At 44.4% G+C, this 22,319-nt stretch overlaps 1 protein-coding gene across 1 annotated transcript; it reads right to left on the bottom strand.

The window, feature by feature from the left end:
* Nucleotides 1–713: 713 nt before the first annotated feature.
* BTNL2 (butyrophilin like 2) lies at nt 714–22,090 on the bottom strand. The gene is made up of 8 exons (XM_076003449.1): nt 22,012–22,090; nt 20,096–20,440; nt 17,837–18,118; nt 16,669–16,689; nt 5,555–5,902; nt 4,292–4,573; nt 3,502–3,600; nt 714–2,560 (listed from the first exon to the last, which is right to left on the bottom strand). The coding sequence occupies exons 1-8, from the start codon at nt 22,088–22,090 to the stop codon at nt 2,418–2,420; spliced, it is 1,599 nt and encodes a 532-aa protein (XP_075859564.1). The 3' UTR covers nt 714–2,417.
* Between the last annotated feature and the right edge of the window lie 229 nt (nt 22,091–22,319).

The following is a 22,319-nucleotide window of genomic DNA, read 5'->3' as shown; positions in this document are numbered from 1 at the left end:
CTGAGGGTGTCTTATTAAGGATTGTATCTCTAGGCCCTAGCATAGTGCATTCTACAGATAAGATATTCAATAAATATCTACTTTATGAAATGATGCATCTGTTTTACAAATGTTTATTGATCAACCAATGCATGCCAGTCTTTGACATTGGGAGGACACACATACACTGAACACAAAATCACTGTCCTCATGAATTTACACCATGCTGACAAAAGAGGGAGGTGAACAGGCAGGGAGGTTGACAAATTTAGTCTCTCTGGCTTCCTCCTGTCCTCCCCCTGAAGCTGGGATCCAGCCGTGCATACATCTATTTTGAGAGTCATCCTGCTTTATGTGACTACACCCAGCTGTCTGCACATCAGGCGTGGGAAGGACCTGCTTCCTTGATGGGCCAGTGCAGTCACTCACCCATCAGCCACAGTGACTGTCCCAGTGACCAGGGTCATCGTCCTCAAGCTGCCCTGGTCAAAGTGGAATTGGAACTAAAAAACTAAATTAATCACCAGTTTGGGAAGCTACAGGGAAATATGTTTCTTAGTATATACTGACAGAATGTGACTGATTAAAAATAAATTCTTATGAGACTTTCTCCCAGGAAAGCCTATATATTTATTTATAGGGCTTGCACAAGTATAGACTAACAAGCAAAGAACAAGATTGACTGGGAAGGAAGACTCAAAAATAAACAGAAAATAACAGTTAACCTTCAAGCATTATTAAATAAATCATTTTATTGCACTAAATCAAAATAGAGTAATGTTAAAATATTTCCCAGAAAAACTAGCATATTTACTAATAAATTTAAGTTTTCAAAAATATAAAGGGTATATCACTGTAATGTATAAATCATTTGTAAAACACCATGGAATGTACAGCACAAAAAGCAAACCATAATGTAAACTATGGGCTTTTGTTGGCAATAATGTATCAATATTTGTTCCTCAGTTGTAACAAATGTCCCACACTAATGCGAGATGTTAATAATAGAGAAAACTACGGGGAGAAAGTAGAGAGATTTGGGGATCTGGGAACACTCTGGATTTTCCACACAATTTTGATGTAAACCTAAAACTGTCTTAAAATGATGTCTGTTAATATTTTTTTTAAAAAAGGAATGAAGTACTGGTATGTACCACAACAAGGAAGAACCTTGCAAACGTTGTGCTAGGTAAAAGCCACATACAGAGAAATATTTTATGATTCCACTTATATGAATCATACCCAGCACAGGAAAGTTCATAGAGACAGAAAGCAGATTGCCAGGGGGTAGAGGGAGGGAAAAACTGGGTAGTAACTGAAGGGCTCTAGTAATGCTTAATGGGTATGGAGTTTACTTTGACGCGATGAAAATATTCTGAACTAGATAGTGGTGACGGTCTCACAGCATTGTGGATGTACGAGACACCACTGACCTGTGCACTTTAAAATGGTCAAAATGATAAATGTTATGTTAGGTGTATTTTATATACAATTGAAACATTTTTTAAATAAAATAAATGTGTAAATATTTGCAGAGGAATAATACATAGTTTGAAACATTGAGTTCAAAAATGCAAAAACAAAAACTTGAGGCCTAGACTGGAAGCTCCAGAGTGCTGCCAGTGAGCGGCCCACGCAGGACGGGGATGCCTGTGTGCTCTGCCGTCCTGGAAAGCCAGCGTCAGTGGCACGGGCTCCTCCTTCTCACTTCATGAGATTTTAAGACTGTTTCCAAAAATCTTTCTTTTTCACATTCTTTTTTCTTCCTCATACAGTTTCTCTTCTTTAAATCATTATGACTTTAAAATATTTTTTACTCTGTGTTGCATTTATTGCTTATGTTTATTTATCTTACAATTGTGCATTTTATTTTTCTCTGTAAATAAAACTGAAATTTTCATATACATGATGCATAATTAATTTTTCTCTTGGATTAGAATGCCTAAAATTTTTCCTTATTCAACATCCTCTATTAACCTTCCAAAGTAGGGATTTCGCAACACTTCATTTAAGTTTCAAGATTATATCTTAGTGATCAGATTTTTCTCCTCATATTCAGCTGTATTTTCTCTCAATCTTTTTTCAACTGTGCTTTTTGTTTTCTCAGCTCCACAATTAATTGTCATCATCTTAAAGAAACTGATCAAATACTTGATTATTCCTTTCATTTCTTCCTCTAGCCTAAAGTGTATTTTCCAATGCATTTCCTAAGGGTCCTTGGGCACCAGCTGTGAGACTGTGATCAGCAGTCTGGAGAGCAGAGACTGCAGTAGGTCAGGTCTCTGACGGGCCCAGTCTCCAGGCAGATGTGAAGCCAGACTGAGACTAAAGCACTGGACTTGGCACTTGATGATCTTGTGGGTCCCTTCAAGCAGTTGGTGAAAGGAGACAAGATCTAGGACCCAGAACATCATCTGCGTTTCCAGAATCCAAAGTTGCTATTTTCCTTGGAGATGTTGAAGAGGCCCTCTGGTTGCAGAAAAATTCCCAGAGAATCTACATCCAAGGACCAAAGAATGAAGAGGATGCAGAGTCCCAGAAAGTCTCGGGGAGGGTGTCGACAGGGCACTTGCTGGGGGCGCTGTGAAAGGAGAGGGGTCCAGAGGCACAGTCAGGAGGTTCCGGCCTGTCCAGGGCTGCCTTAAGGGAGAGGAGGATTGGAGGAGAGGGGACGGCCCAGGCGTCAGTTCCATAGCAACCCATCGTGTGAACCCTATTCCCGGGTGACACAGAGATGACTTCTTTCCTCACACTGTCCCTGGCAACACCCGGCCCATCCCGCCCCATGCCCAGCCTCCACCGCGCAGGGCCGCCTCCCTGCCTTGAGCCCCTCCCGGCCCAGCACACAAAGCAAGCAGTCACATCTCTTGGGGACGAACTTCCTGGCTGCCGAACGTCCAGGGGACACACCCTCGCTTCCCTTGGGAAGGATCAGTTTCCTGTGTTTGGATCCTGTGTCACATTCACTGCGAAGAAAGAAAATCCATTCTGACAATTAATCAATATTGAAAAGTGTTAATTTTATGCTGTTAACATCCAAACAGGCAAACACATTTTCACTGACATAAGAAATTAAAGTGGCAGCCTTTACGGAGGGCACAAAACAGCCTCTCTGTCAACACGGGGGAGTCCTCCACTGGCCGAGCAGGAAGCACCAGTAAGTGGGTGCCCACATTTTTAAAGATGGTAGTGAAACGTTCATGCCAACAGAACCTCAGTGAATTCTTATCTCTCAGCTGCAAAAACAAGGACGGCTATGCCACTGACCTTTTTCTTCCTCTCCCTGGACTAGATCACTTGGAGATGGGCAGTGGAATCAAATTATTGTATTTTAGTCCTTTTGTTTCTATTACCACTGTAAACTGTGGCCCCTGGGCACTGAGCCTCGATTATAGTGCGAGCGTGGGCTGTCATGACCGGGCACTTGCCGAAAGCCCCGGGCCGGGCTGAGTGCTGACAAGGGGGCTGGGGGAGTGCTCGGCTCAGTCCGCGGCACCGAGCCCACGCTGTTTACCAACCTACCTTTGCCTCGGCTCCTCCTGATCAGGCCTACAGCCGCAGCAAGAAGCAATCCCCAAATCGGCAGTATTTTGCGGGAGCACAAAAAAGTCATCTGGGGCTCTAAAATGGAAACGCAGAATCCCATTAAATCATGAAACTGGGACAATATCAAGATCGTCCTTTTCATATCTGAGCAGCTCCTGGGCTGGGGAGGAGGGAACTGGGCTTGTCAGGGAGGCGGCTGGTCCGCTGCTGCCTGCCCCGGGGAGCAGAGGGGAGCCTGGTGTAAGCTCAGCCTCACTCAGCTTTGCTCCTCTCAGAAATGCGTGTGCAGGTGCACACACACACACACACACACACGCACACACACACTTTTTTCCTTCTTTCTTCCGCTTATATCATAGAATCCCTGGAATAAGTGAGGTAGCAAAAGGATAAAATGCCCCAGGCCACAGCCAGGAAGATGGCATTAGGGAAAATTAGTTTCTAATCCAGAAGAAAATCCACCATGAGGAGGAGAAAAACAAAGTTCTGTAATAGATTTCACATCAGAAGAGGAGAGTTTGGGGTTACAGTGAGGACAGACTCAACTTAGTCTACACCCAGCAAAAAACACAACTCTAGGCCTTGTTTGGGGAGAAAGTCAGGCCAGGAGATCCCTGGGTGTCCTGAGCACCAGCCCAACACATAGCAGGATACTTCCTCACAGAGAAGAAAATACAAGTTTTTTAAAGAAGAGCAGTAAAATGAGTAAGTTTGGGTGGTTGGTGTTTGTTTCCCAGACCTGAGAGGAACGTGTGGAATCACCAACCTGAGAGGGAAAAAGTCGCCGTTCTCTCCTCACCCAGAAGGGGGCTGCTGATGGAACAGGTCACCTTCGCAGCGGTCATGTTCGTGAGGGACAGAAATGTCTCCACGTGGAACAGCCCGTGGCTGCCTTGAGTCAGGTTCTCGGAAGATGGTGGCAGTATCTTCCCTTCCGCGTCCCTCCACCGAGCGAGGGGCCGCGGGAACCACCCACCCGAGGAGCAGGTCAGCTGTGCTTCTCCCGCCCGCGCCGCCTCCAAGGTGATGAGCGGGGAGGAACCCAGACCTGGGGACAGAGAGCCAGGAAGCAAGGCCGAGAGTCCCTCTGGGGGTTGTGTGGCAGGGACGTCACTGGGGGGGGGGAGGGAATTGTGCTCCCCCAGGGGAAAGCCTGGCTGGGGTGTTATCTTGTTTTGTTCATTTGTTTTTATTTTTATTTTTTGTATTCCTAAGCCACCCAGAGACAGATTAAGAGATAAGACATATTTTCAAATCCAATATTATCTTCTGTCCCTGAGAACAAAATAACTTTGACAGGGCATGGATCACATGGACGGGAGTAAAAAAAAAGTAAGAGAGAGAATATTCTCAAAATCAAAATCTTATAAATATCTACATCCAATAGTAGCAAATGACGAGGCCCATTCGGCTTCTCATCATGAGTCCCTGTGGATATTTCCTAAATATATTTATCAATGTAGATTCAGAATCCATGGGAGAAAAGTGCAGGCTATGGAGGATTGGGGCCTATACCGTCAATGGCATTTGCTAACCTTGGAAAATGATTCTCTCAGATGTAGACAGTGGGAAATGGTGATGCGGGGAGAGATTTTATCTTTCCTCCTCTGTCCCTGCCAACACTGTCAATCTATATGACTTTTGTTTATGCAGTGTGTCTAGTTTATTCTTCAAATTATTATACTTCCTAGTAACCATATTTCTCAGAGTTTTAATAACAAACTATGAATTAATGAGTCCTATGTCAATTTATGGAGTAAAATTCTTAGATTTCCATAAATATGTGCTCACTTTTTAAAAATATTGGAAAGGATACAAGTTCTATTGCCTAAAGAATTACATTTGGTCCATTTGAGTTTGTGGACTTTAAGTATCTATGACACTTCCTGCACAATGGAGGGTTTGACATAAATTTGATGACAAATGCACATTAAGAAAATTTCAGGTGCAGAGTCATTTCCTAGGAACTAGCATGTTAAAGTGGTAGGAACAGATGTTAACTCCAAAAACATCTATCTGGAATCCTTACCTACCACCTTTAGATCCAAACTGGCCTCCTGGTAGACACCATCTTTTTCAAAAATGCAGCGGTACTGCCCGTCATCTGAAGGCCTGGCGCTGCGTATCTGCAGGGTCAGTCTGCCCTCGTCGATGGCGTCGCTCACCAGCACCGTCCTCCCTCTGTACTCTGCCATCTGCTCTCCAGCCACAGGGCCCCCATCCACGTGCACGTGCACAGCAGGGTAACGGTGGGCTCGGACCCACCTCACCTCCATGCTCTGAGCATTAGCCTTGGGGGACAGGTGACAGGTCAACTGTGTGTCTTCTCCCACTCCGACAAGGATGGGCTGGGACGGTCCAATCACTTTTAAGGAAGCTGTTAAATACAGCAGACAAAACACAATGAAAGCATCAAAATGGGGCAAATTATATCCTAGCAAGAAAGTCTCTAGTGGGGTTTGGAACCCACAAGCATCCCAGGGAGCTGTGAGGGCCAAGGTCATCCTTGGGAGAGGAGGGGGTTTCGTGGACTCCAGGTTGACCTCCTTGTTCAAGGAAGAACCATCAATGATATGTGTCAGGCCAAAAAAAATTCAAGAGTTGAACCCTCACCAGCCCCACCTGTAATTTTATTTAGTTTACAGACCAATGATAAAATAATTTTGCAATAAAATCTCCCAGAATAAAATAAAGGATTTACAAATTTGGCCTGAGGATAGCTCTGTACCTGAGTCCTCATGTAACAAACTGCAACCTAACCTAGTGTGTCAAGTAACTGAAAGCCTAACTAGGAGTGCACTTTGGTAGTGAGTATCTGAGTTGCAGCCCCACTGGAGCCAATTTCAGGTGGACAACTGCTCAAACCACATTCAAACAGGCAAAGGCCAGCTCTAGCCAATGGAGCTGTCTTTGTACCTCACGTCCCTTTTCTGTCCAGAAATGCCGTCTGATCAAGTTGCTGCCTGGAGTTCTCTGAATCTATTCTGGTTCTGAGGGCTGCCTGATTTCAGAATCATTCTTGGCTCAATTAAACATTGCTAAATTTAGTGTGTCTAAAATTTTTCTAATACTTCCAACATGTATGATCTTAAACTATTTCTTAATCTGTCTGTGCCTCAGTTTCTTAAGCTATAAATGTGGCGTATTACTCCCCATATCATAAGGTTGCTGTTTTCTGTATTTGGCACCTGGATGACCACACACAGTGAGCAGAGGCCCACGGACCTGCGGGGCTTGGGGTGCCAGAGCCAAGCCCACCCTCTGCCCTGATGCTGCGTGGGGTTGAACGGTAGTCCCATGTGGATTTTTGGTAATGAAATTGAAGAAACTTCCCTCTAGATGGTCTTATAATACCTTGTATTTCTGGTCCAGCACCATATTTTCTTTCTGCAATGTTCCACATATGGGGGGTTATAGACCCAGACAAGCTGAATGTCCTCAGATAACTCTGAGAAACATTTCAAGATCAAGAATTGAGAAGGTCCACAAAATACAACCGTGAAACAACGATGGATGCACAAAAGACGTCTACTTCTCCCACTGTGGAGAGTGGGGAAGATTTTTCTCTGAGGGAGTTCCTGGATCCAGCTATATTCCAGTTTCCATCTCATCAGGCCCTGACCATGCCAATTTTGCCCTATTCTAAATTGAGGGTCATCCTCTTCTTATCTTCTATAAGAATGGTTTTGCATGTGCTGTCATCACTTATAATAGAAATACAGGCATAAAATTGTAGGTTTTCTGCTTGGAGTCAATGGCCAAAGGCCATGACATTCCCATCATGTCACTGGCCAAAAACCCGCTACATACCTGTCTAGAGAGGAAGGTCACTATCAACACAATTCTAATTTTTAGATTACTCCCTTCTATTTTAGCTGTTAATAATTTTGGCTCCCAATTACTTCCAGCATTTTGTTTGCTTTGTCCTGAAATTTTACCTGAAACATTATTATCAGAATTGATATTGGGCGGAGCAAGATGACAGATGAGAAACACCACCAGACAGAGTTTCTCTGCAGAAAATACAGATTCTAGAAGAAAGAAGCAAGCAGATGAGCATACATCAAAGGAGGGTCAGAAGGAGGAGTACAGGAGACTATGGGAGACTCTATGGGAGGAGGTTGTGGAGGAGAACTGGAAGCAGAGACCTCCTGAGTAGCCTGGAGAACAGCGGCAAGGGTAGGTGGAGTGGTTAACTTCCCCCTCCCTTGCATCACGGACTGCTGGTGGGCTCCCCAGTGGTTGGAGAGACCCGTGGACACCAGCCCAAAGACAACTGCCACCAGTGAATGGTAAGCCTGTAGCGGACATGGCACCAGGTTCCCAACTCCTTTGGGGCACCTCTGTGTGCACATACCCAAGCCGCGCGGCAGGCATCATATTGCTACACTCTCCCCTCCCCAGTCCCTATCCACGGCTGCCAAGAGAGACAATGTAGCCACCAGCCGGAGGCACCTCCAAGGAATGGGACCTTCCCTTTTGGGGCCTTACAGCTGACTGAGGGGTACTCAGACAGTGAGCTCCCTACCAGCCAGCCCTCCCAGGTGCTGCTGGCACGGTGATCCCAGGAGAATGGGGCAGACCCTGAGGCTGAGAGACATCAACCCAGTTTGGGCTCCCTGTGGGGGAATTAGGATTGGCACTCCTCTCCCTGGTGGGGTCAGGGATTGAACTCTGGGGCCCAGAGGTCAGACCTGCAGACCAGATCCCATGCACCCAGGTCTCACATTGCCCGGGGCACAGAAGGGATATTCCTGAACAAGCCTACTAAGGTGTGTGTGCCTTCAGGGGCAGATCAGCGTGCTTGAGGGCAACCCTCCTCTCAAAGAGGGGCCATGTGCCCAGCCCAGGCAGCACCCTGTGCAGGAACCTCCCAGCCTACATTACAGCCAGGGGAGACCCGGTGGTGTGAGGTCTGGCCTGCTGGCAGAGGCTCAGGAGAAGCCATGGAGTTGGGGAGGGTGGAAAAGAGTGAGGCCTGCTCCAGACTGCAGGTCTCAGACAGCCCTACCCCCACATGTAGACTTTCCAGCTAAGAGGGGCCATTCCAACCCCTCCTTGAAAGCTTTTCTCAGAAGCAGAGAACAGAACTTTGACCCCTGCTAATGGCATTGGTGGTGCCTGAGTGCAGGCTTACCCAACACAGCTCTGCCCAGACTCACTCCCAAACCAGCCCTCACTGAGGAGGAGAAAAGGACACACCTGGAAGTCCCAGGGCCCCACCGACCACCTGAGGCACCATAGTGCCTCTCCAGAGGAATAAGAGATGGTTACAGGACCCCAAGACAGCAGTGTAGCCTGTTCCTACAAGCAAGAGCCACCCACTGACAGGGAGGACATTCTGAACACCCTTTGATGGCATCCACTGATTCATCATACAGGGTGTGGTTGAATCTCACCCACAAACACCACCTACTGGCTCAGAGACTAAACAGGGTGTGTCATTATCCAAACAAAACCTAAAGGTAAGAAGCAACAACTGATCCAGATGGGAAGAAGTCAGCAAAGGAACCCTGGAAATATGAAGACCCAAACAGAGCACACCCCAAAAAAGGAACACCAGCCCCTTAGAAATGGACAGCAAACAAAATCAGACCACTAAAATGACAGAAGAAGAATTTCGAACATGGATTGTAAGAAAATTCAATGACTTGCAAGAACAACTGGATAACCAACACAAAGAAAATGCAAAAAGATTCGAGGACCTGGAACAAAAATTAACTAATGAAATTGAAATAATAAAGAAAAATCAAACCAAATTCCTGGAAATGAAGAATCAATTCAGGGAATTACAGAGCACAGTGGGAAGCCTCAAGAACAGGGTAGATCAAACAGAAGAAAGATTCTCAAAGATTGAAGATAACACCTGCCAATTAAATAAATCAGTCACAGAGATAGAGCAGAGAAACAAGAGAAAAGAGCAAAGCCTACAAGAGATGTGAGATTATGTGAAGAAATCTAATGTGAGGATTATAGGGTGACCAGAACGGAAAGAAGAAAATACTCAAGGGTCGGATAAGCTATTTGAAAAAACAATAGAGGAAAATTTCCCAGGCCTTGCTAAAAATCTGGATATACAAGTTTAAGAAGCTCAAAGGACCCCTGGGAGAATCAATCCAAACAGGAAGCCGTCAAGACGTACAGTCATTATACTGACCAAAATATCAACTAAAGAGGCCCTTCTAAGAGCTGTAAGATGAAAGAAGCAAGTAACATACAAAGGAGAGCCAATCCAAGTAACGTCAGACTTCTCTGCTGAGACTTTACAAGCAAGGAGAGACTGGGGCCCCATTCTCACTCTTTTGAAACAAAACAATGCCCAGCCTAGAATCTTATACCCTGCATAACTAAGTTTTATATATTAAGGAGAAATTAAGACATTCTCATATAAGCAAAGACTGAGGGAATTCACCAAGATAAGACCAACGCTCCAAAAAGTACTTAAAACAGTGTTACCCACGGATCAGCACAATAAACACTCACGAATGTAAATCTACTCAAAGCTAAAGATCAAAACCTAGATATCACAATGGCTCAAGAGAGAAAACAAAGCAACAAAGTTCAACCCAACATAATGAACAGAAATCCGCCCCACCTATCAGTTATCTCAATAAATGTGAATGGCTTGAACTCCCCACTCAAGAGACATAGGCTGGCCAAATAGATAAAAAAAAAAAATACAAGCCAAGTATCTGCTGCCATCAGGAAACACATCTAACCTGCAAGGATGCATATAGACTAAAGGTAAAGGGATGGAGAACAATATTTCAAGCAAACGGAAGCCAAAAGAAAGCTGGCGTGGCGGTGCTGATTACAGATAACTTACATTTTAAATCAACAAAAATAATAAAAAACAAAGAAGGTCACTATATAATGGGGAAAGGTACAGTTCAACAAGAAGACATAACAATTCTAAATATATATGCACCCAACCTTGGTGCACCCAGATTCATTAAGCAAACTCTACTTGATCTAAACAAATGGATAAACAACAACAACATAATAGTCAGAGACTTTAATACCCCACTGACAGCACAGGACAGATCCTCCAAACAGAAAATCAACAAAGAAATAATGGACTTACACAGAACTCTAGAAAAAATGGGCCTGACTGACATTTACAGGACATTCTACCCCAAAACCACTGAATAAACATTCTCCTCATCAGCTCATGGGTCATTCTCTAAGATTGACCATATCTTAGGACACAAAGCACGTCTCAAACAATTTAAAAAATAGAAATTATACCACGTATCTTTTCAGATCACAATGGAATAAAAGTAGAAATCAATCCTAACAGGAACTCTCATTTCTCCACAAAGTCATGGAAACTAAACAACCTTCTGCTGAATGATCACTTCATAAACGAGGAAATCAAGATGGAGATCAAAAGATTTTTGAACTAAACGACAAGAGAGACACAAATTGTCAAAATCTGTGGGACACAGCTAAAGCAGTCCTGAGAGAAAAGTTTATTTCCATAAATGCCTATACCCAAAAGTCAAAAAGAGCACAAATAGACAACCTAATAAATCGTCTCAAAGAGCTGGAAAAAGAAGAACAGACCAACCTCAAACCCAGCAGAAGAAGTGAAATCATTAAGATCAAATCAGAACTAAACGAAATTGACAACAGGGAAACTATACAGAAGACTAATAAAACAAAATATTGGTTCTTTGATTGACACACCTTTGGCTAGACTAATGAAAAGCAGAAAAGAAAAATCTCTAATAAGCTCCATCAGGAACAATAAAGGAGAAATTACAATGGATGCCACGGAGATACAAGATATAATTTATGAATACTACAAAAACCTCTATGCACACAAACTGGAAAATGTGGAAGAAATGGACAATTTCTTAGAAACACATAGCCTTCCTAGGCTCAACGAGGAAGAAATAGAATTTCTGAACAGATCAATATCAAGTACTGAAATTGAAACAGCAATAAAAAACCTTCCTAAAAGGAAAAGTCTTTGACCAGATGGTTTCACACCCGAATTTTACCACACCTACAAAGAAGAACTGTTGCCTATCTTACAGAAATTATTCCATAACATTGAGAAGGATGGAAACATCCCCAACACATTTTATGAAGCAAACATAACCCTGATACCAAAACCAGGAAAGGATGCAACAAAAAAGGAAAGCTACAGACCAATATCCCTTATGAATATAGATGCAAAAATTCTCAGCAAAATCCTAGTCAATCGAATCCACGTGCTTGTCAAGAAAATAATCCATCACAACCAAGTGGATTCATCCCAGAGAAGCAGGGATGGTTCAACATACGCAAATCTATAAATGTAATTCACCATATAAAAAGAAGCAAAAACAATGACCATATGATCCTCTCAATAGACGCAGAGAAAGCATTTGACAAAATTCAACATCCCTTTATTATAAGAACGCTCAACAAAATAGGCATAGACGGGGCTTACCTAAAAATGATACAAGCCATATATGACAAACCCACAGCCAATATCATACTCAACAGGGATAAATTGAAAGTATTCCCACTTAGAACTGGAACAAGACAAGGTTGCCCACTATCTCCACTTCTATTCAACATAGTGCTGGAAGTCCTCGCTACATCAATCAGACAAGAGAGCGGAATTAAGGGTGTCCAAATGGGAGCAGAAGATATCAAACTCTCACTCTTTGCTGATGACATGATATTATACCTAGAAAACCCCAGGGTTCAACCAAGAGACTTTTTGAATTGATATGAATTTGGTAAAGTCTCAGAATACAAAATCAATACACAGAAATCAGAGGCATTCATATACACCAACAGCAGTAAAAGTGAGAACCAAATCAAAGACTCAATTCCCTTCAAAATAGCAACAAAGAAAACAAAGTACCTAGGAATATATTTAACTAAGGAGGTAAAAGACCTCTACAGGGAGAACTATGGAACACTGTAGAAAGAAATACTAGAGGATGTAAACAGGTGGAAGAATATACAGTGCTCATGGGTCGGCAGAATCAACATTGTTAAAATGTCTATACTACTCAAAGTGACCTACATAGTCAAGGCAATACCTATTAAAATACCATCATAATTTTTCACAGATATAGAAAAAATAATTTTACGCTTCGTATGGAACCAGAGAAGACCCCATATAGCAAAAGCAATCCTAAGTAATAAAAACAAAATGGGAGGTATCAATTTACCAGACTTCAAACCATACTACAAGGCTATAGTAATTAAGAGAGTTTTGCACTGGCACAAGAACAGGGACATTGACCAGTGGAACAGAACAGAGACCCATCCTCATATAGCCAAGTAATCTTCAACAAAGCAGACAAAAACATACACTGGGGGAAAGAATCTTTATTCAATAAATGGTGCTGGGAAAACTGGATAGCCACATGTAGAAGACTGAAACTAGACCCACACCTTTCACCTCTCACAAAAATCTACTCACACTAGGTAACAGACTTGAACCTTAAGTGTGAAACTATTAGAATTCTAGAGTAAAACATTTGAAATACTCTTCTAGACATTTGCCTAGGCAAAGAATTTATGAAGAAGACCCCAAAGGCAATCACAGCAGCAACAAAAATAAATAAATGGGACATGATCAACTTAAAAAGCTTCTGAACAGCCAAAGAAACTGTCAAGAGAGCAACCAGACAACCCACAGAATAGGAGAAATTCTTGCAAACTACATATCCGATAAAGTGCTGATAACTAGAATCTATTTATAACTCAGGAAAATCAGCAAGAAAAAAATCAAACAACCCTATCAAAAAATGGGCAAAGGACATGAACAAAAACTTCTCAAAAGAAGACAGAATAATGGCCAACAAACATATGAAAAAATGCTCTACAATTCTAATCATCAGGGAAATGCAAATCAAAACTGCAAAGAGATATCACTTATCTCCTGTAAGAATGGCCTTTATCAAAAAGTCCCCAAACAATAAATGTTGGCATGGATGTGGAGAGAGAGGAACACTCCTACACTGCTGGTGGGACTGCAAACTAGTCCAGCCTCTGTGGAAAGCAATATGGAGATACCTTAAAGCAATACAAGTAGATCTGCCATTTGATCCAGCAATCCCATTGCTGGGCATCTACCCAAAAGATCAAATGACACTCTACAAAAGGGACAGCTGCACTCAAATGTTTATAGCAGCACAGTTCACAACTGCAAAGTTGTGGAAACAACCCAGATGCCCATCAACACATGAGTAGATTAATAAAATGTGGTATATGTATTCCATGGAGTACTATTCAGCTTTTAGAAACAATGATGATATAGCACCTCTTGTATTTTCCTGGATAGAGCTGGAACCCATTCTACTAAGTGATATATCTCAAGAGTAGAAAAACCAGCACCACATGTACTCACCAGCAAATTGGTATTAACGGATCAACACCTAAGAGGACATATAGGAGTAACATTTATCAGGTGTCGGGCAGGTGGGAGGGGGCAGGAGGGGATGGGTATATACAAACATAATGAGTGAGATGTGCAATGTTTGGGGGATGGTCACACTTGAAGCTCTGCCTCGAGGGGGGAGGGGGGCATGGGCAATATATGTAACCTTAATATTTGTACCCCCATAATATACTGAAATAAAAACAAAACAAATCAAAACACAATATCATCTCCTTTCCCTTTATATGTGTTAAAATCTGAAGATAAGTGTAAGAATTAGAAAAATGAACTGGGGATTAGTTTGCTGCTATTTCTCCAGCTATATGTCTTACAGGAAATTACTTAATAAAACACACTGTTTCTTCATCTCTGTACCCGTATTGAGGATTTTCTTCCTGTCCATGACCTGTGGCATATATCTAATCTCAAATTGGCCTGCCCTGCTAGATATAGGTAATTGAAAGCTAAAATTGACTTTAATGGAGACTAAAGGAAGCAAAATAGAGTGTGGAGATCCAACTAATTAGATATATTATAGTTAGACAAAATTCCTGTTTTTCCAGAATCCAAGTAAAACTAAAGTTTAAAGTACTAGACAAATCCTGCAGCCTTGTTTGCTAATAATTGATGTTCTACTAGAATATGAGCCCCTTGGGAGCAGCTCCACATAATTTCCCTTTTGTATACAGTTTAGTTCACAGCTTCCCACGTGATTTATGCTCAAATTTATTGTTTTGTTTTCTTTTTGAGTATTGTATGTATGCTCCTAAAATGCCTTCTGAATATTCACCAAAAAATTAAATTCCTTCGGGAGTGTGAAATATATTGAATTATACACTAATTCCTTGAGACGTGATAATCTCGTCACCATACCATACAATCCTCTTTCAATTAGCATATTCCATCAGTGTACTATCTCATTTCTCAAATACGCTAAACTACATCCGGCTGGTCTCTGAGAACTGCACACTACATTGGAGATTCAAGTCAATCTGTTCATTTATAAGGTGAGAAAAATAGAGACTAATGAGCTGAGAAAATGACGCATAAGTAATTAAGAACTTGCACCCTTCAATTAGATAGACATACACTACAAGGCAAACATCACAATTTCTTTGTGGTTTTCTGCAAACCTCATATGTCTCCAAGATTACTTCCTAATTGTATAATAAGGGTAAATCTATTAGTCTTCGTAACTATTGTATAAAAAAAAAAAAAAAGAATTCCTGCAAAGCACTTAGCATAGTGCCAGGCATATAATTAATATTTCAAAAAAGCTAGTCATTATTTTTATGACTGAATGACATGGTTTGCCAGCAGAGGAGCATGATTTCTGTCTCAGGACCCCTACAGGGAGCCGGGTGTCCTGGCGGTGCTTTGCGGTGGGTCCTTCCTCTGGGCCTCCGACCACAGGGGCGGCTGTCGAGTTCCTGGGCTCCTTTGCACCACAGCTCACCCGCACGGCTCCAGGACCACAGCCCTGTCGCCCACTGGCGGGAGCAAAGGGAAGCTCCTTCTTTCCTGCTTGCTGTGTTGTGTTCCAGAAGGCCGGCACAATTTAGGAACGGCAGGACACGGGACTGTATTTTGTGTGCTGGGTCTCCAACGGGTGTATGAAGTTGTCTCAGAGAGCTCGGAGGAGCAGCTCCTCACTGAAAATCTCAAGGGACAGGGACGTGTGGGCTGCCCCAAACACTGGCTTGGCTTCCTGACCTGCAACTCACAGCTCTGCGGGTTAAGGTTTCGTGGGGCAGACGGCTTGCTGCCCCGGGCAGAAGGCTGTCAGGTGTGCCTCTCCCCACGCTGTGGAGCTACCTTTGACCTCCCGAAACCCTTCCCTTTATCTTTAGGACCGGATGGGGTCGAGGGTGCCGCACTAGACTCTGGCAGAGATTGGGGTGTGTTTGTCGTCTGATTTTCCTCAAAAAACTTCTACACGGGCTGACAGGAGCGTGTAAGCTCGCCTAAAGCACCCACGAGCACACAGTCACTTCTGTAGAGGTGACGAGGGCGCGGGCACTGAGGGAAGGAGGCAAGGAGGATCAAGCGCGTCTGGGCGGGGAGCGGGCTGCTCCTCTGGGGCTGGGAGAAGAGGCCATAAAGAGGAGGGGGCCGTCTAAACGGAAGACTGATATTCAACCGGGAGGGGCTTGAATATCAGTTGGTTACTTTTTAAACCACTTCTCTTAGGTACAATAAAATGATACCTGAAGTCCAACTACATGGTTAAAAAAAAAAAAAAAGGAAAGAAAGAAAGGAAAGGAAAGTTACTGCCCCGGTCGCAGGGTCCCGGCTGCACCCAGAAGCAGCAGCCCCTCCCAGCAGCAATGGGGCCAGGGCCTGCCTGAGCGAGCCCCCGGGGCAGGACCCAGAGCAGGCAGCGTGGAGGGTGGGTGTGACCTCCCGTCGTCATGACGACACTGCCTTCACGAGCCCGCCAGCTGTGGCCAGCTGTCCCTCCCCTCTCCCTCTCACCCATGGCAGCGCCCTTCCCTCTGGCTGCACAGGGCATGGTGAAGCCCTGCCATCTGAGCCTCAGGGGAGTCCATGTGGACCCCAAAGTGGCGGGCGACACAGTGGAAAGGTCTCTTCAGGAGGCTGCATGCTGCTTGTCCCTCTGGTACTAACTGAACGCAGGAAGTGGCAAAGTCGTGCCTCAGTTTCTCCTCTGGCTCATGAGGTCTTACGGGAACTCTCACAGGCCGAGGAGGGCAGAGGCTCCCCGCACAGGTTCAGGCCAGACGTCTACTTACCCAGCTCAGTCTGCAGTTTCTCTGGAAAAAGGAGAATCACACATTAAGGAATTTGGTCTAAGGGAATGGAAACTATTTCAAAAAAATAAAAGCAAGTTCTACATTTTATTGGAAAGCTCAATTCATAGAAAAATATTCATTGTTTCCCAAGGATCACCCAGTGGTACAACTTTTTTTTTTCTTTTCTCTGCACAACAAAAATGCTCTCACTTCTATCTTCCCATGATTTTGTTTGTTTCTGCTGATATTTACCATATATATTTATCATATATACTTACCACATGAATATTTAAGTGTAAGTTATAAAAACAATACATGTTCCTTTTATATAATAGATACATGAAAAGTATAAAATTATATGGACATGGGAAATTATCACCTATATTACAAACAGAGATTGTATATATAATATAGAGACTATATATATAACATATTATCAGCTTTTTTCAATTAAAATATAACATTTACTTTAAGCTTTTCATCCATTTATATGAACAACTATATTCTTGTATCCAAATAGAGAGGACATCCCAAAAGTCTTAGTGCAGTTATAAGTTACTTAAAGCTGATAATTTTTATATGACTGGAAATCTATTAATAGGTAGACAGATATAATCTTTACCATCAAATAGTACATCATAAGGACTTTTTTATCAGTAGAATTATTGGAGAATACCATTTTTCATCAATTTATAGTAACATAAAAAACTTAATACTCTACTGTTGTATTGGGTTTTTTGGTTGCTTTTCTTGTTATTTATAAATGAGGGTATAATTAATATTCTATTATATAAATAGTTGTCTCCATCTCTGATTATCTTCTTATAATACATTTCTAGAAGTAAATTTATTCTAAGCACAACACAGCACAGGAAAAAATGTCACTTGAAGTACAGTTTCGTTTTCTTTACAATGTGCTGCATACTTGTGAGTGGAAAGAATCAACGCAGTAGAACAAAAGGTGGAATTCGAAAGCAACTGAAGTGCCATTAACAGCTATTCAATCAAAATGTAGTGCCTATATTTCCGATCATAAATGTCCTATAGCTTTTAATATATATTACCAAATGCTAGATATTTTTCTTGATAAAAAGTTGAGGTGCCACGGTGCGGCGCGGAGCCTCCCGCTCTGGCCTGAGCATGGCGACCCTAGCGGCAGAGCACTGACCTGGGACGGCGATGGCCGAGCTCTTCTCCTCCGCGAGGACGGGGTTGCGGACGATGCAGGACACGGTCTCTGCAGGGACATTCCTGACCACAAGCGTGTCTTCCACGCGGAACAGGCCATCTTCATCTTGGATGTGACGCTCAGACACGGCCAGCAGCCTCTCTCCCCGGGAGTCCTCCCAGTACACCTGGGGCTCTGGGAACCAGCCCTTTGCTGTGCACACAAGCTGGACTCCGCTTCCCGCAGATTCGGCCACATGGATGTCAGGGGCAGAGCCCAGACCTGCAGGGAGAAGCCGCAGGCTGAGTGCGGGCGCCCAGCGAGGCACGAATCACAGGGAGCGTCTGAGACCCAGTGACAGAACGGTGCCCACAGGGAGAGGGCAGGATCAGGGGTCTGGGGAAGAGAAAGGACACAAAGTCCCTCCCCTTTCAAACTGGAGTTCGGCACACTTTATTTGTTCTCCAGTCTGCATCTTACATTTTACCACCTGACTAGTGTACTCCAGATGCAGACAGTGAGCATGAGGAGCCGGCTACAGTGACTTGGCTTTGTCTCTAGTCCTGCAAACAAGGACGTGTGATTTACTCAGGAATTTCTCTATGCTTCAAATTCTGCCTTTTCATCTTACTATTATCTGTCAGGCACATTGTCTGACACATTAGATGATGTCTGGATTCCCATTTAAACGGAATATTGAATATAAAGTCAGAAACCACTTCCCTGGGGCCAGCCTTCCCGTTCCCTGTGCTGGGGGCCGTGGCCTTGGGGCGTGAGTGGGTAAGCTGGAGCCTGTGAGATGGGAAGTTCTTTGTATCTAATATCCTGTTCACTGGGGAAAATGTTTTTTGGAAAATCCTAGTTTAGAACAATCTGTGTAATCATGAAATTCTTTCTCTATTCAAAACAAAACTCCCAGACCCAAACAGCGGACCATATTTGCACAGAGGGAAATTCCGTCTTTATCACTTGCCAGGGAAGAGTCCACTCTCTTCACTTGGAGCCTTAGGGAATTCGTGGCCTATTTGTAAAGGTCCACGATAGAGAAATGCATTAGCATCTTCCCTCCTCACCCCTCACATGTCAGAAAAACATGCATCCTTTATCCCATTTTGAATCACCATGATTATAGTAACAATAATAACAACAGCCATGGGTGTTAAGGAAAAAGCTGTTAGGACGCTGCCTCACGGGGCAGTGGGGAAGGAAGCAGCGCCAGCCAGGGCCCCGAGCATCCCCAGAGAGCTAGTCCCCTGACGCGGTGAATGGATTCTCCTGACATTCTCTTTAGGACATGGAGGATTACTCCTGTCAGGAAACCCGAGGACAGTTTACTGTTCAAATATTCATTTCTGTAAGACTTATTTCTATTCCTGGCTTGGCCCCTTCCTCCCCACCCCTTCCTGCTTTGCTGGTACTGGAGCGTTCTGCAGTCCCTCGTCCTTCATAGTGGCTGTGTCCAGAAGCACCTCTGAGTGCCCAGTTCATCGAACCTGGCATATGATAATCTCCATAAAAGCACAACATTCTTAACCTCCTGGTCTCAGCGCTAGCTCCCCAGCTGGGGGAATTTCACAAAGACACAAAGCTTTCAGATCTCAGTTACTGCATAGATGAGGCTGGGCAGGAAGCAGCCATTTTCCCGAGACGGGGCACTGGGCAGGCAGCCCGCGGGCTCCCCAGCAGGCGGCTGGCTCTTGCCCACCAGCCCTGAGTGGCACAGCTCGTGCCTCACAGTTGCTAATGCCTGCACGTCATGGACTTAAAATAATCCTCAAGAACTGTCAAAATAAATACTACAAGTACTCTCCAATAATTTGGAACGAATCGATGTGCACACAGGGGCCCAGAGAGAAGTAAAAGTCACTGGAAATCAGGAAGGGGCGGGGGGAGGAGGCGAGGGTGAAAACCTACCTAACAGGTAGAGTGAGCACGGCTCAGGGGATGGGTGGGCACACTGATAGCCTGACTTAAGCATTATAAAAGCTATCCATGTACCAAAAGCATTTGTACCCCTTTAATATTTTACAATAAGAAAAGAATAGTTAAAACCATTTAAGTTACATTTAGGAAAATATTTTTCCAGTGAGCTTACTTTGAAAACTCCAAACCCACTTGCTTTCAAGTGAACCAGGGCAGAGGACTGGGCATTAGGAATTGCGTTGATGATTCAAAGGGAGTTCTCCAGTTGACAATCCGCTGGCTGCGAATGAGTACCGCTCTCCCTCCGGGACCCTGTGTCTCCTCCCCGTCACTCACCTGCTACTGAGAGCAGCAAGCTTGTTTCTGCGCAATAGTGTCCCTCCTGGAAACGGCACCAGTATCGACCGTGGTCGGATGGTTGGATGTTGTGTATCTTCAGGGCCACGCGCCCGTCGGCAACGCCGTCCTGTGTCCACTCCACCCGGCCCCTGTGCTCGGCCTGCACGTCGGGCCGCGCGGCCCCGGCGGGGCGGACCAGCACCGGCGCGCCCGCCTCCGCGCGGTACCACCGCACGTCCATGCGCGCGGCCGGCCGCCGGGGCAGGAGCCGGCAGGTGAGCAGGGCGTCTTCCCCGACCCTGGCCACGACGGGACGCGCGGGACCCACCACTCTAAAGTCATCTGCGAAACAGAGAGAAGAGGAACCAGACAGCGCCACGCAGAGTGGACCCGTGCTTCGGGCGTCAGGCCCATCCAAAGGCAGGCACCGGGGAGGGAGGGCTTCCTTTTCAACGTCCTAGAGAAATCCAGCCTGACGGTTTGTCACAGAGACACTCTCCTGTACTGAAAAGGAATGCAGGCCAAAAATTCGAGTTCAAATGCTGAGCCTGTCATGTATCACCTGTGTGATTGGGGGCAAATCTATCATTATTCTCAGTGAGACTTTGAGATTTGAAGTCTTAACTTCTTCATCTTTACGACACTAAAACCACCCTTTCTGGGTTATATTTATGCTGAGATAAGTTAATAGGTAAATTGATTTTTAAATTGGAAGCCATTAATGTTAGTCTTAACATTTTTGTCATTTTCCTAAAATTCAGGTAATAATTTCATTTATTAGATTGCTCAGCTTTCAGGATTGCTCTCAAGGAACTGTGCTTTCTTTCCTGGAGAAAGCGCTGGCACTGAGTACAATGCAGTTTTCACAAGGACATTTCGCGGGGGATTAAGGGCAGTGATTTTCTTTTTTTTTTTTTTTTTTTTTTTCAGTCTATCAATAAATATTTATTTATTTTTTTTTTTTTCTCACCAAGAAAGTTTATAAAAAAGAAGGGCTATGGGGTAAATTATTACACTTTATCTCTTTGTGTCCATAGCACAGTGAGTGGTATTTCTGGGTGAGCTTTTTTTTTTTTTTTTTTTTAATTATTTTTTTTATTTTGGTATATTATGGGGGTACAGATTTTAAGGTTTCAATAAATGCCCATTTCCCCCAAGGGCAGTGATTTTCTACATGCTGTTCAAAAGGCCGCTGCGGAGCCCGAGTGCAGACCTGCCTGCACTCTCCACGAGTGGAGTGACGTCATTCTACCCGACTGACCGTGACAGGGCACTGCAGCAGGAGCTCAGAGAGGCGGCCACCGCGTTTCTGCTCCTGACTGGAGCCTGGCCTTCGGGTGCCCGTCCAGGCTCCTGCCCTTCCCGTGCTGCATTCCCCCGGGCTCATAGCGCCCTCTGATACAGAATTTCCATAATTCTTTTTCAAAGTGCAGCATGTGGACTGACACAATTCATATACTGAGATTTCCAAGTCTGTTTCTTGGAAGTGTCCTTCTAGTTCCTTATTCCCGAGTATTCTTATGCTGCTAAATTTATGGCAAGAAGCAGCTGCTTTTCTTGTCCCAAAGGGCTGTCCCGTGGAAGTGGGAGGATGGGTGAGGCTGTGAACATCTCCGGCCACTGGCTCAAGTGCTTTCCACATCTCATTCAACCCCGAAGCCTCGGCTAGCCTCTGAGACACAGGCACTGCTGTTGTTCTCATCATAAAGATGGAGAAGCTAAGGCACGAAGCCATCAAATAACTTTCCAAAGGGGACCCTGCTGGAAGTGGAGGACCCTTGTAAGAACGCAGGTGCGTTGGCCACTGGAGCTACACTCTTAGACGTTGCTCTCGTCCTTCTGAGCTTAGAACCCTGCGCTGGGCTGGCTCACGGGGAGGTTGGGGTACACAGCGAAGGGAGCAGGGGCCCTACCTGACTGCTTCATGGTCAGCAGGATGAAGAGGAAGGAGGTGACCACACCAGACAGACTGTGTGCTGGGAAATTCACCATGCTTCCTGGAACAAACACAAGGGAAAGGATGGCTATGCCTCAGTGAGGCTGTGACACACCCAGCACATTCCGCGGTCCCCGCCGGTTGTGCAGTGTGGACCAGGAATCCACATCAACCCCTTCACAACCAGTGAGATGGGCTTGGCTCCATTTCTCCGCAGTTACTGACCACATCCCAGCCCCTGCCTAATGTGTTGTACTTTAAGTTATTTTTTTAGGCCTAGGAAGC

This window comes from Microcebus murinus, chromosome 5 (genome assembly GCF_040939455.1).
Source record: "Microcebus murinus isolate Inina chromosome 5, M.murinus_Inina_mat1.0, whole genome shotgun sequence".
Lineage (NCBI taxonomy): Eukaryota > Metazoa > Chordata > Mammalia > Primates > Cheirogaleidae > Microcebus > Microcebus murinus.
The sequence above is the reverse complement of the archived record's forward strand: the minus strand, read 5'-3'. Positions and strand labels throughout refer to the sequence as shown.

Excerpts from the sequence above, each read along its gene's own strand:
- BTNL2 (XM_076003449.1), bottom strand. The coding sequence starts at position 22,090 with ATGGTGAATTTCCCAGCACACAGTCTGTCTGGTGTGGTCACCTCCTTC. Across the intron at positions 20,441-22,011 it reads GCTGACCATGAAGCAGTCAG|ATGACTTTAGAGTGGTGGGT; the intron begins GTAGGGCCCCTG and ends TCTGTTTCGCAG. Across the intron at positions 16,690-17,836 it reads CTCGGCCATCGCCGTCCCAG|AGAAACTGCAGACTGAGCTG; the intron begins GTCAGTGCTCTG and ends TCCTTTTTCCAG.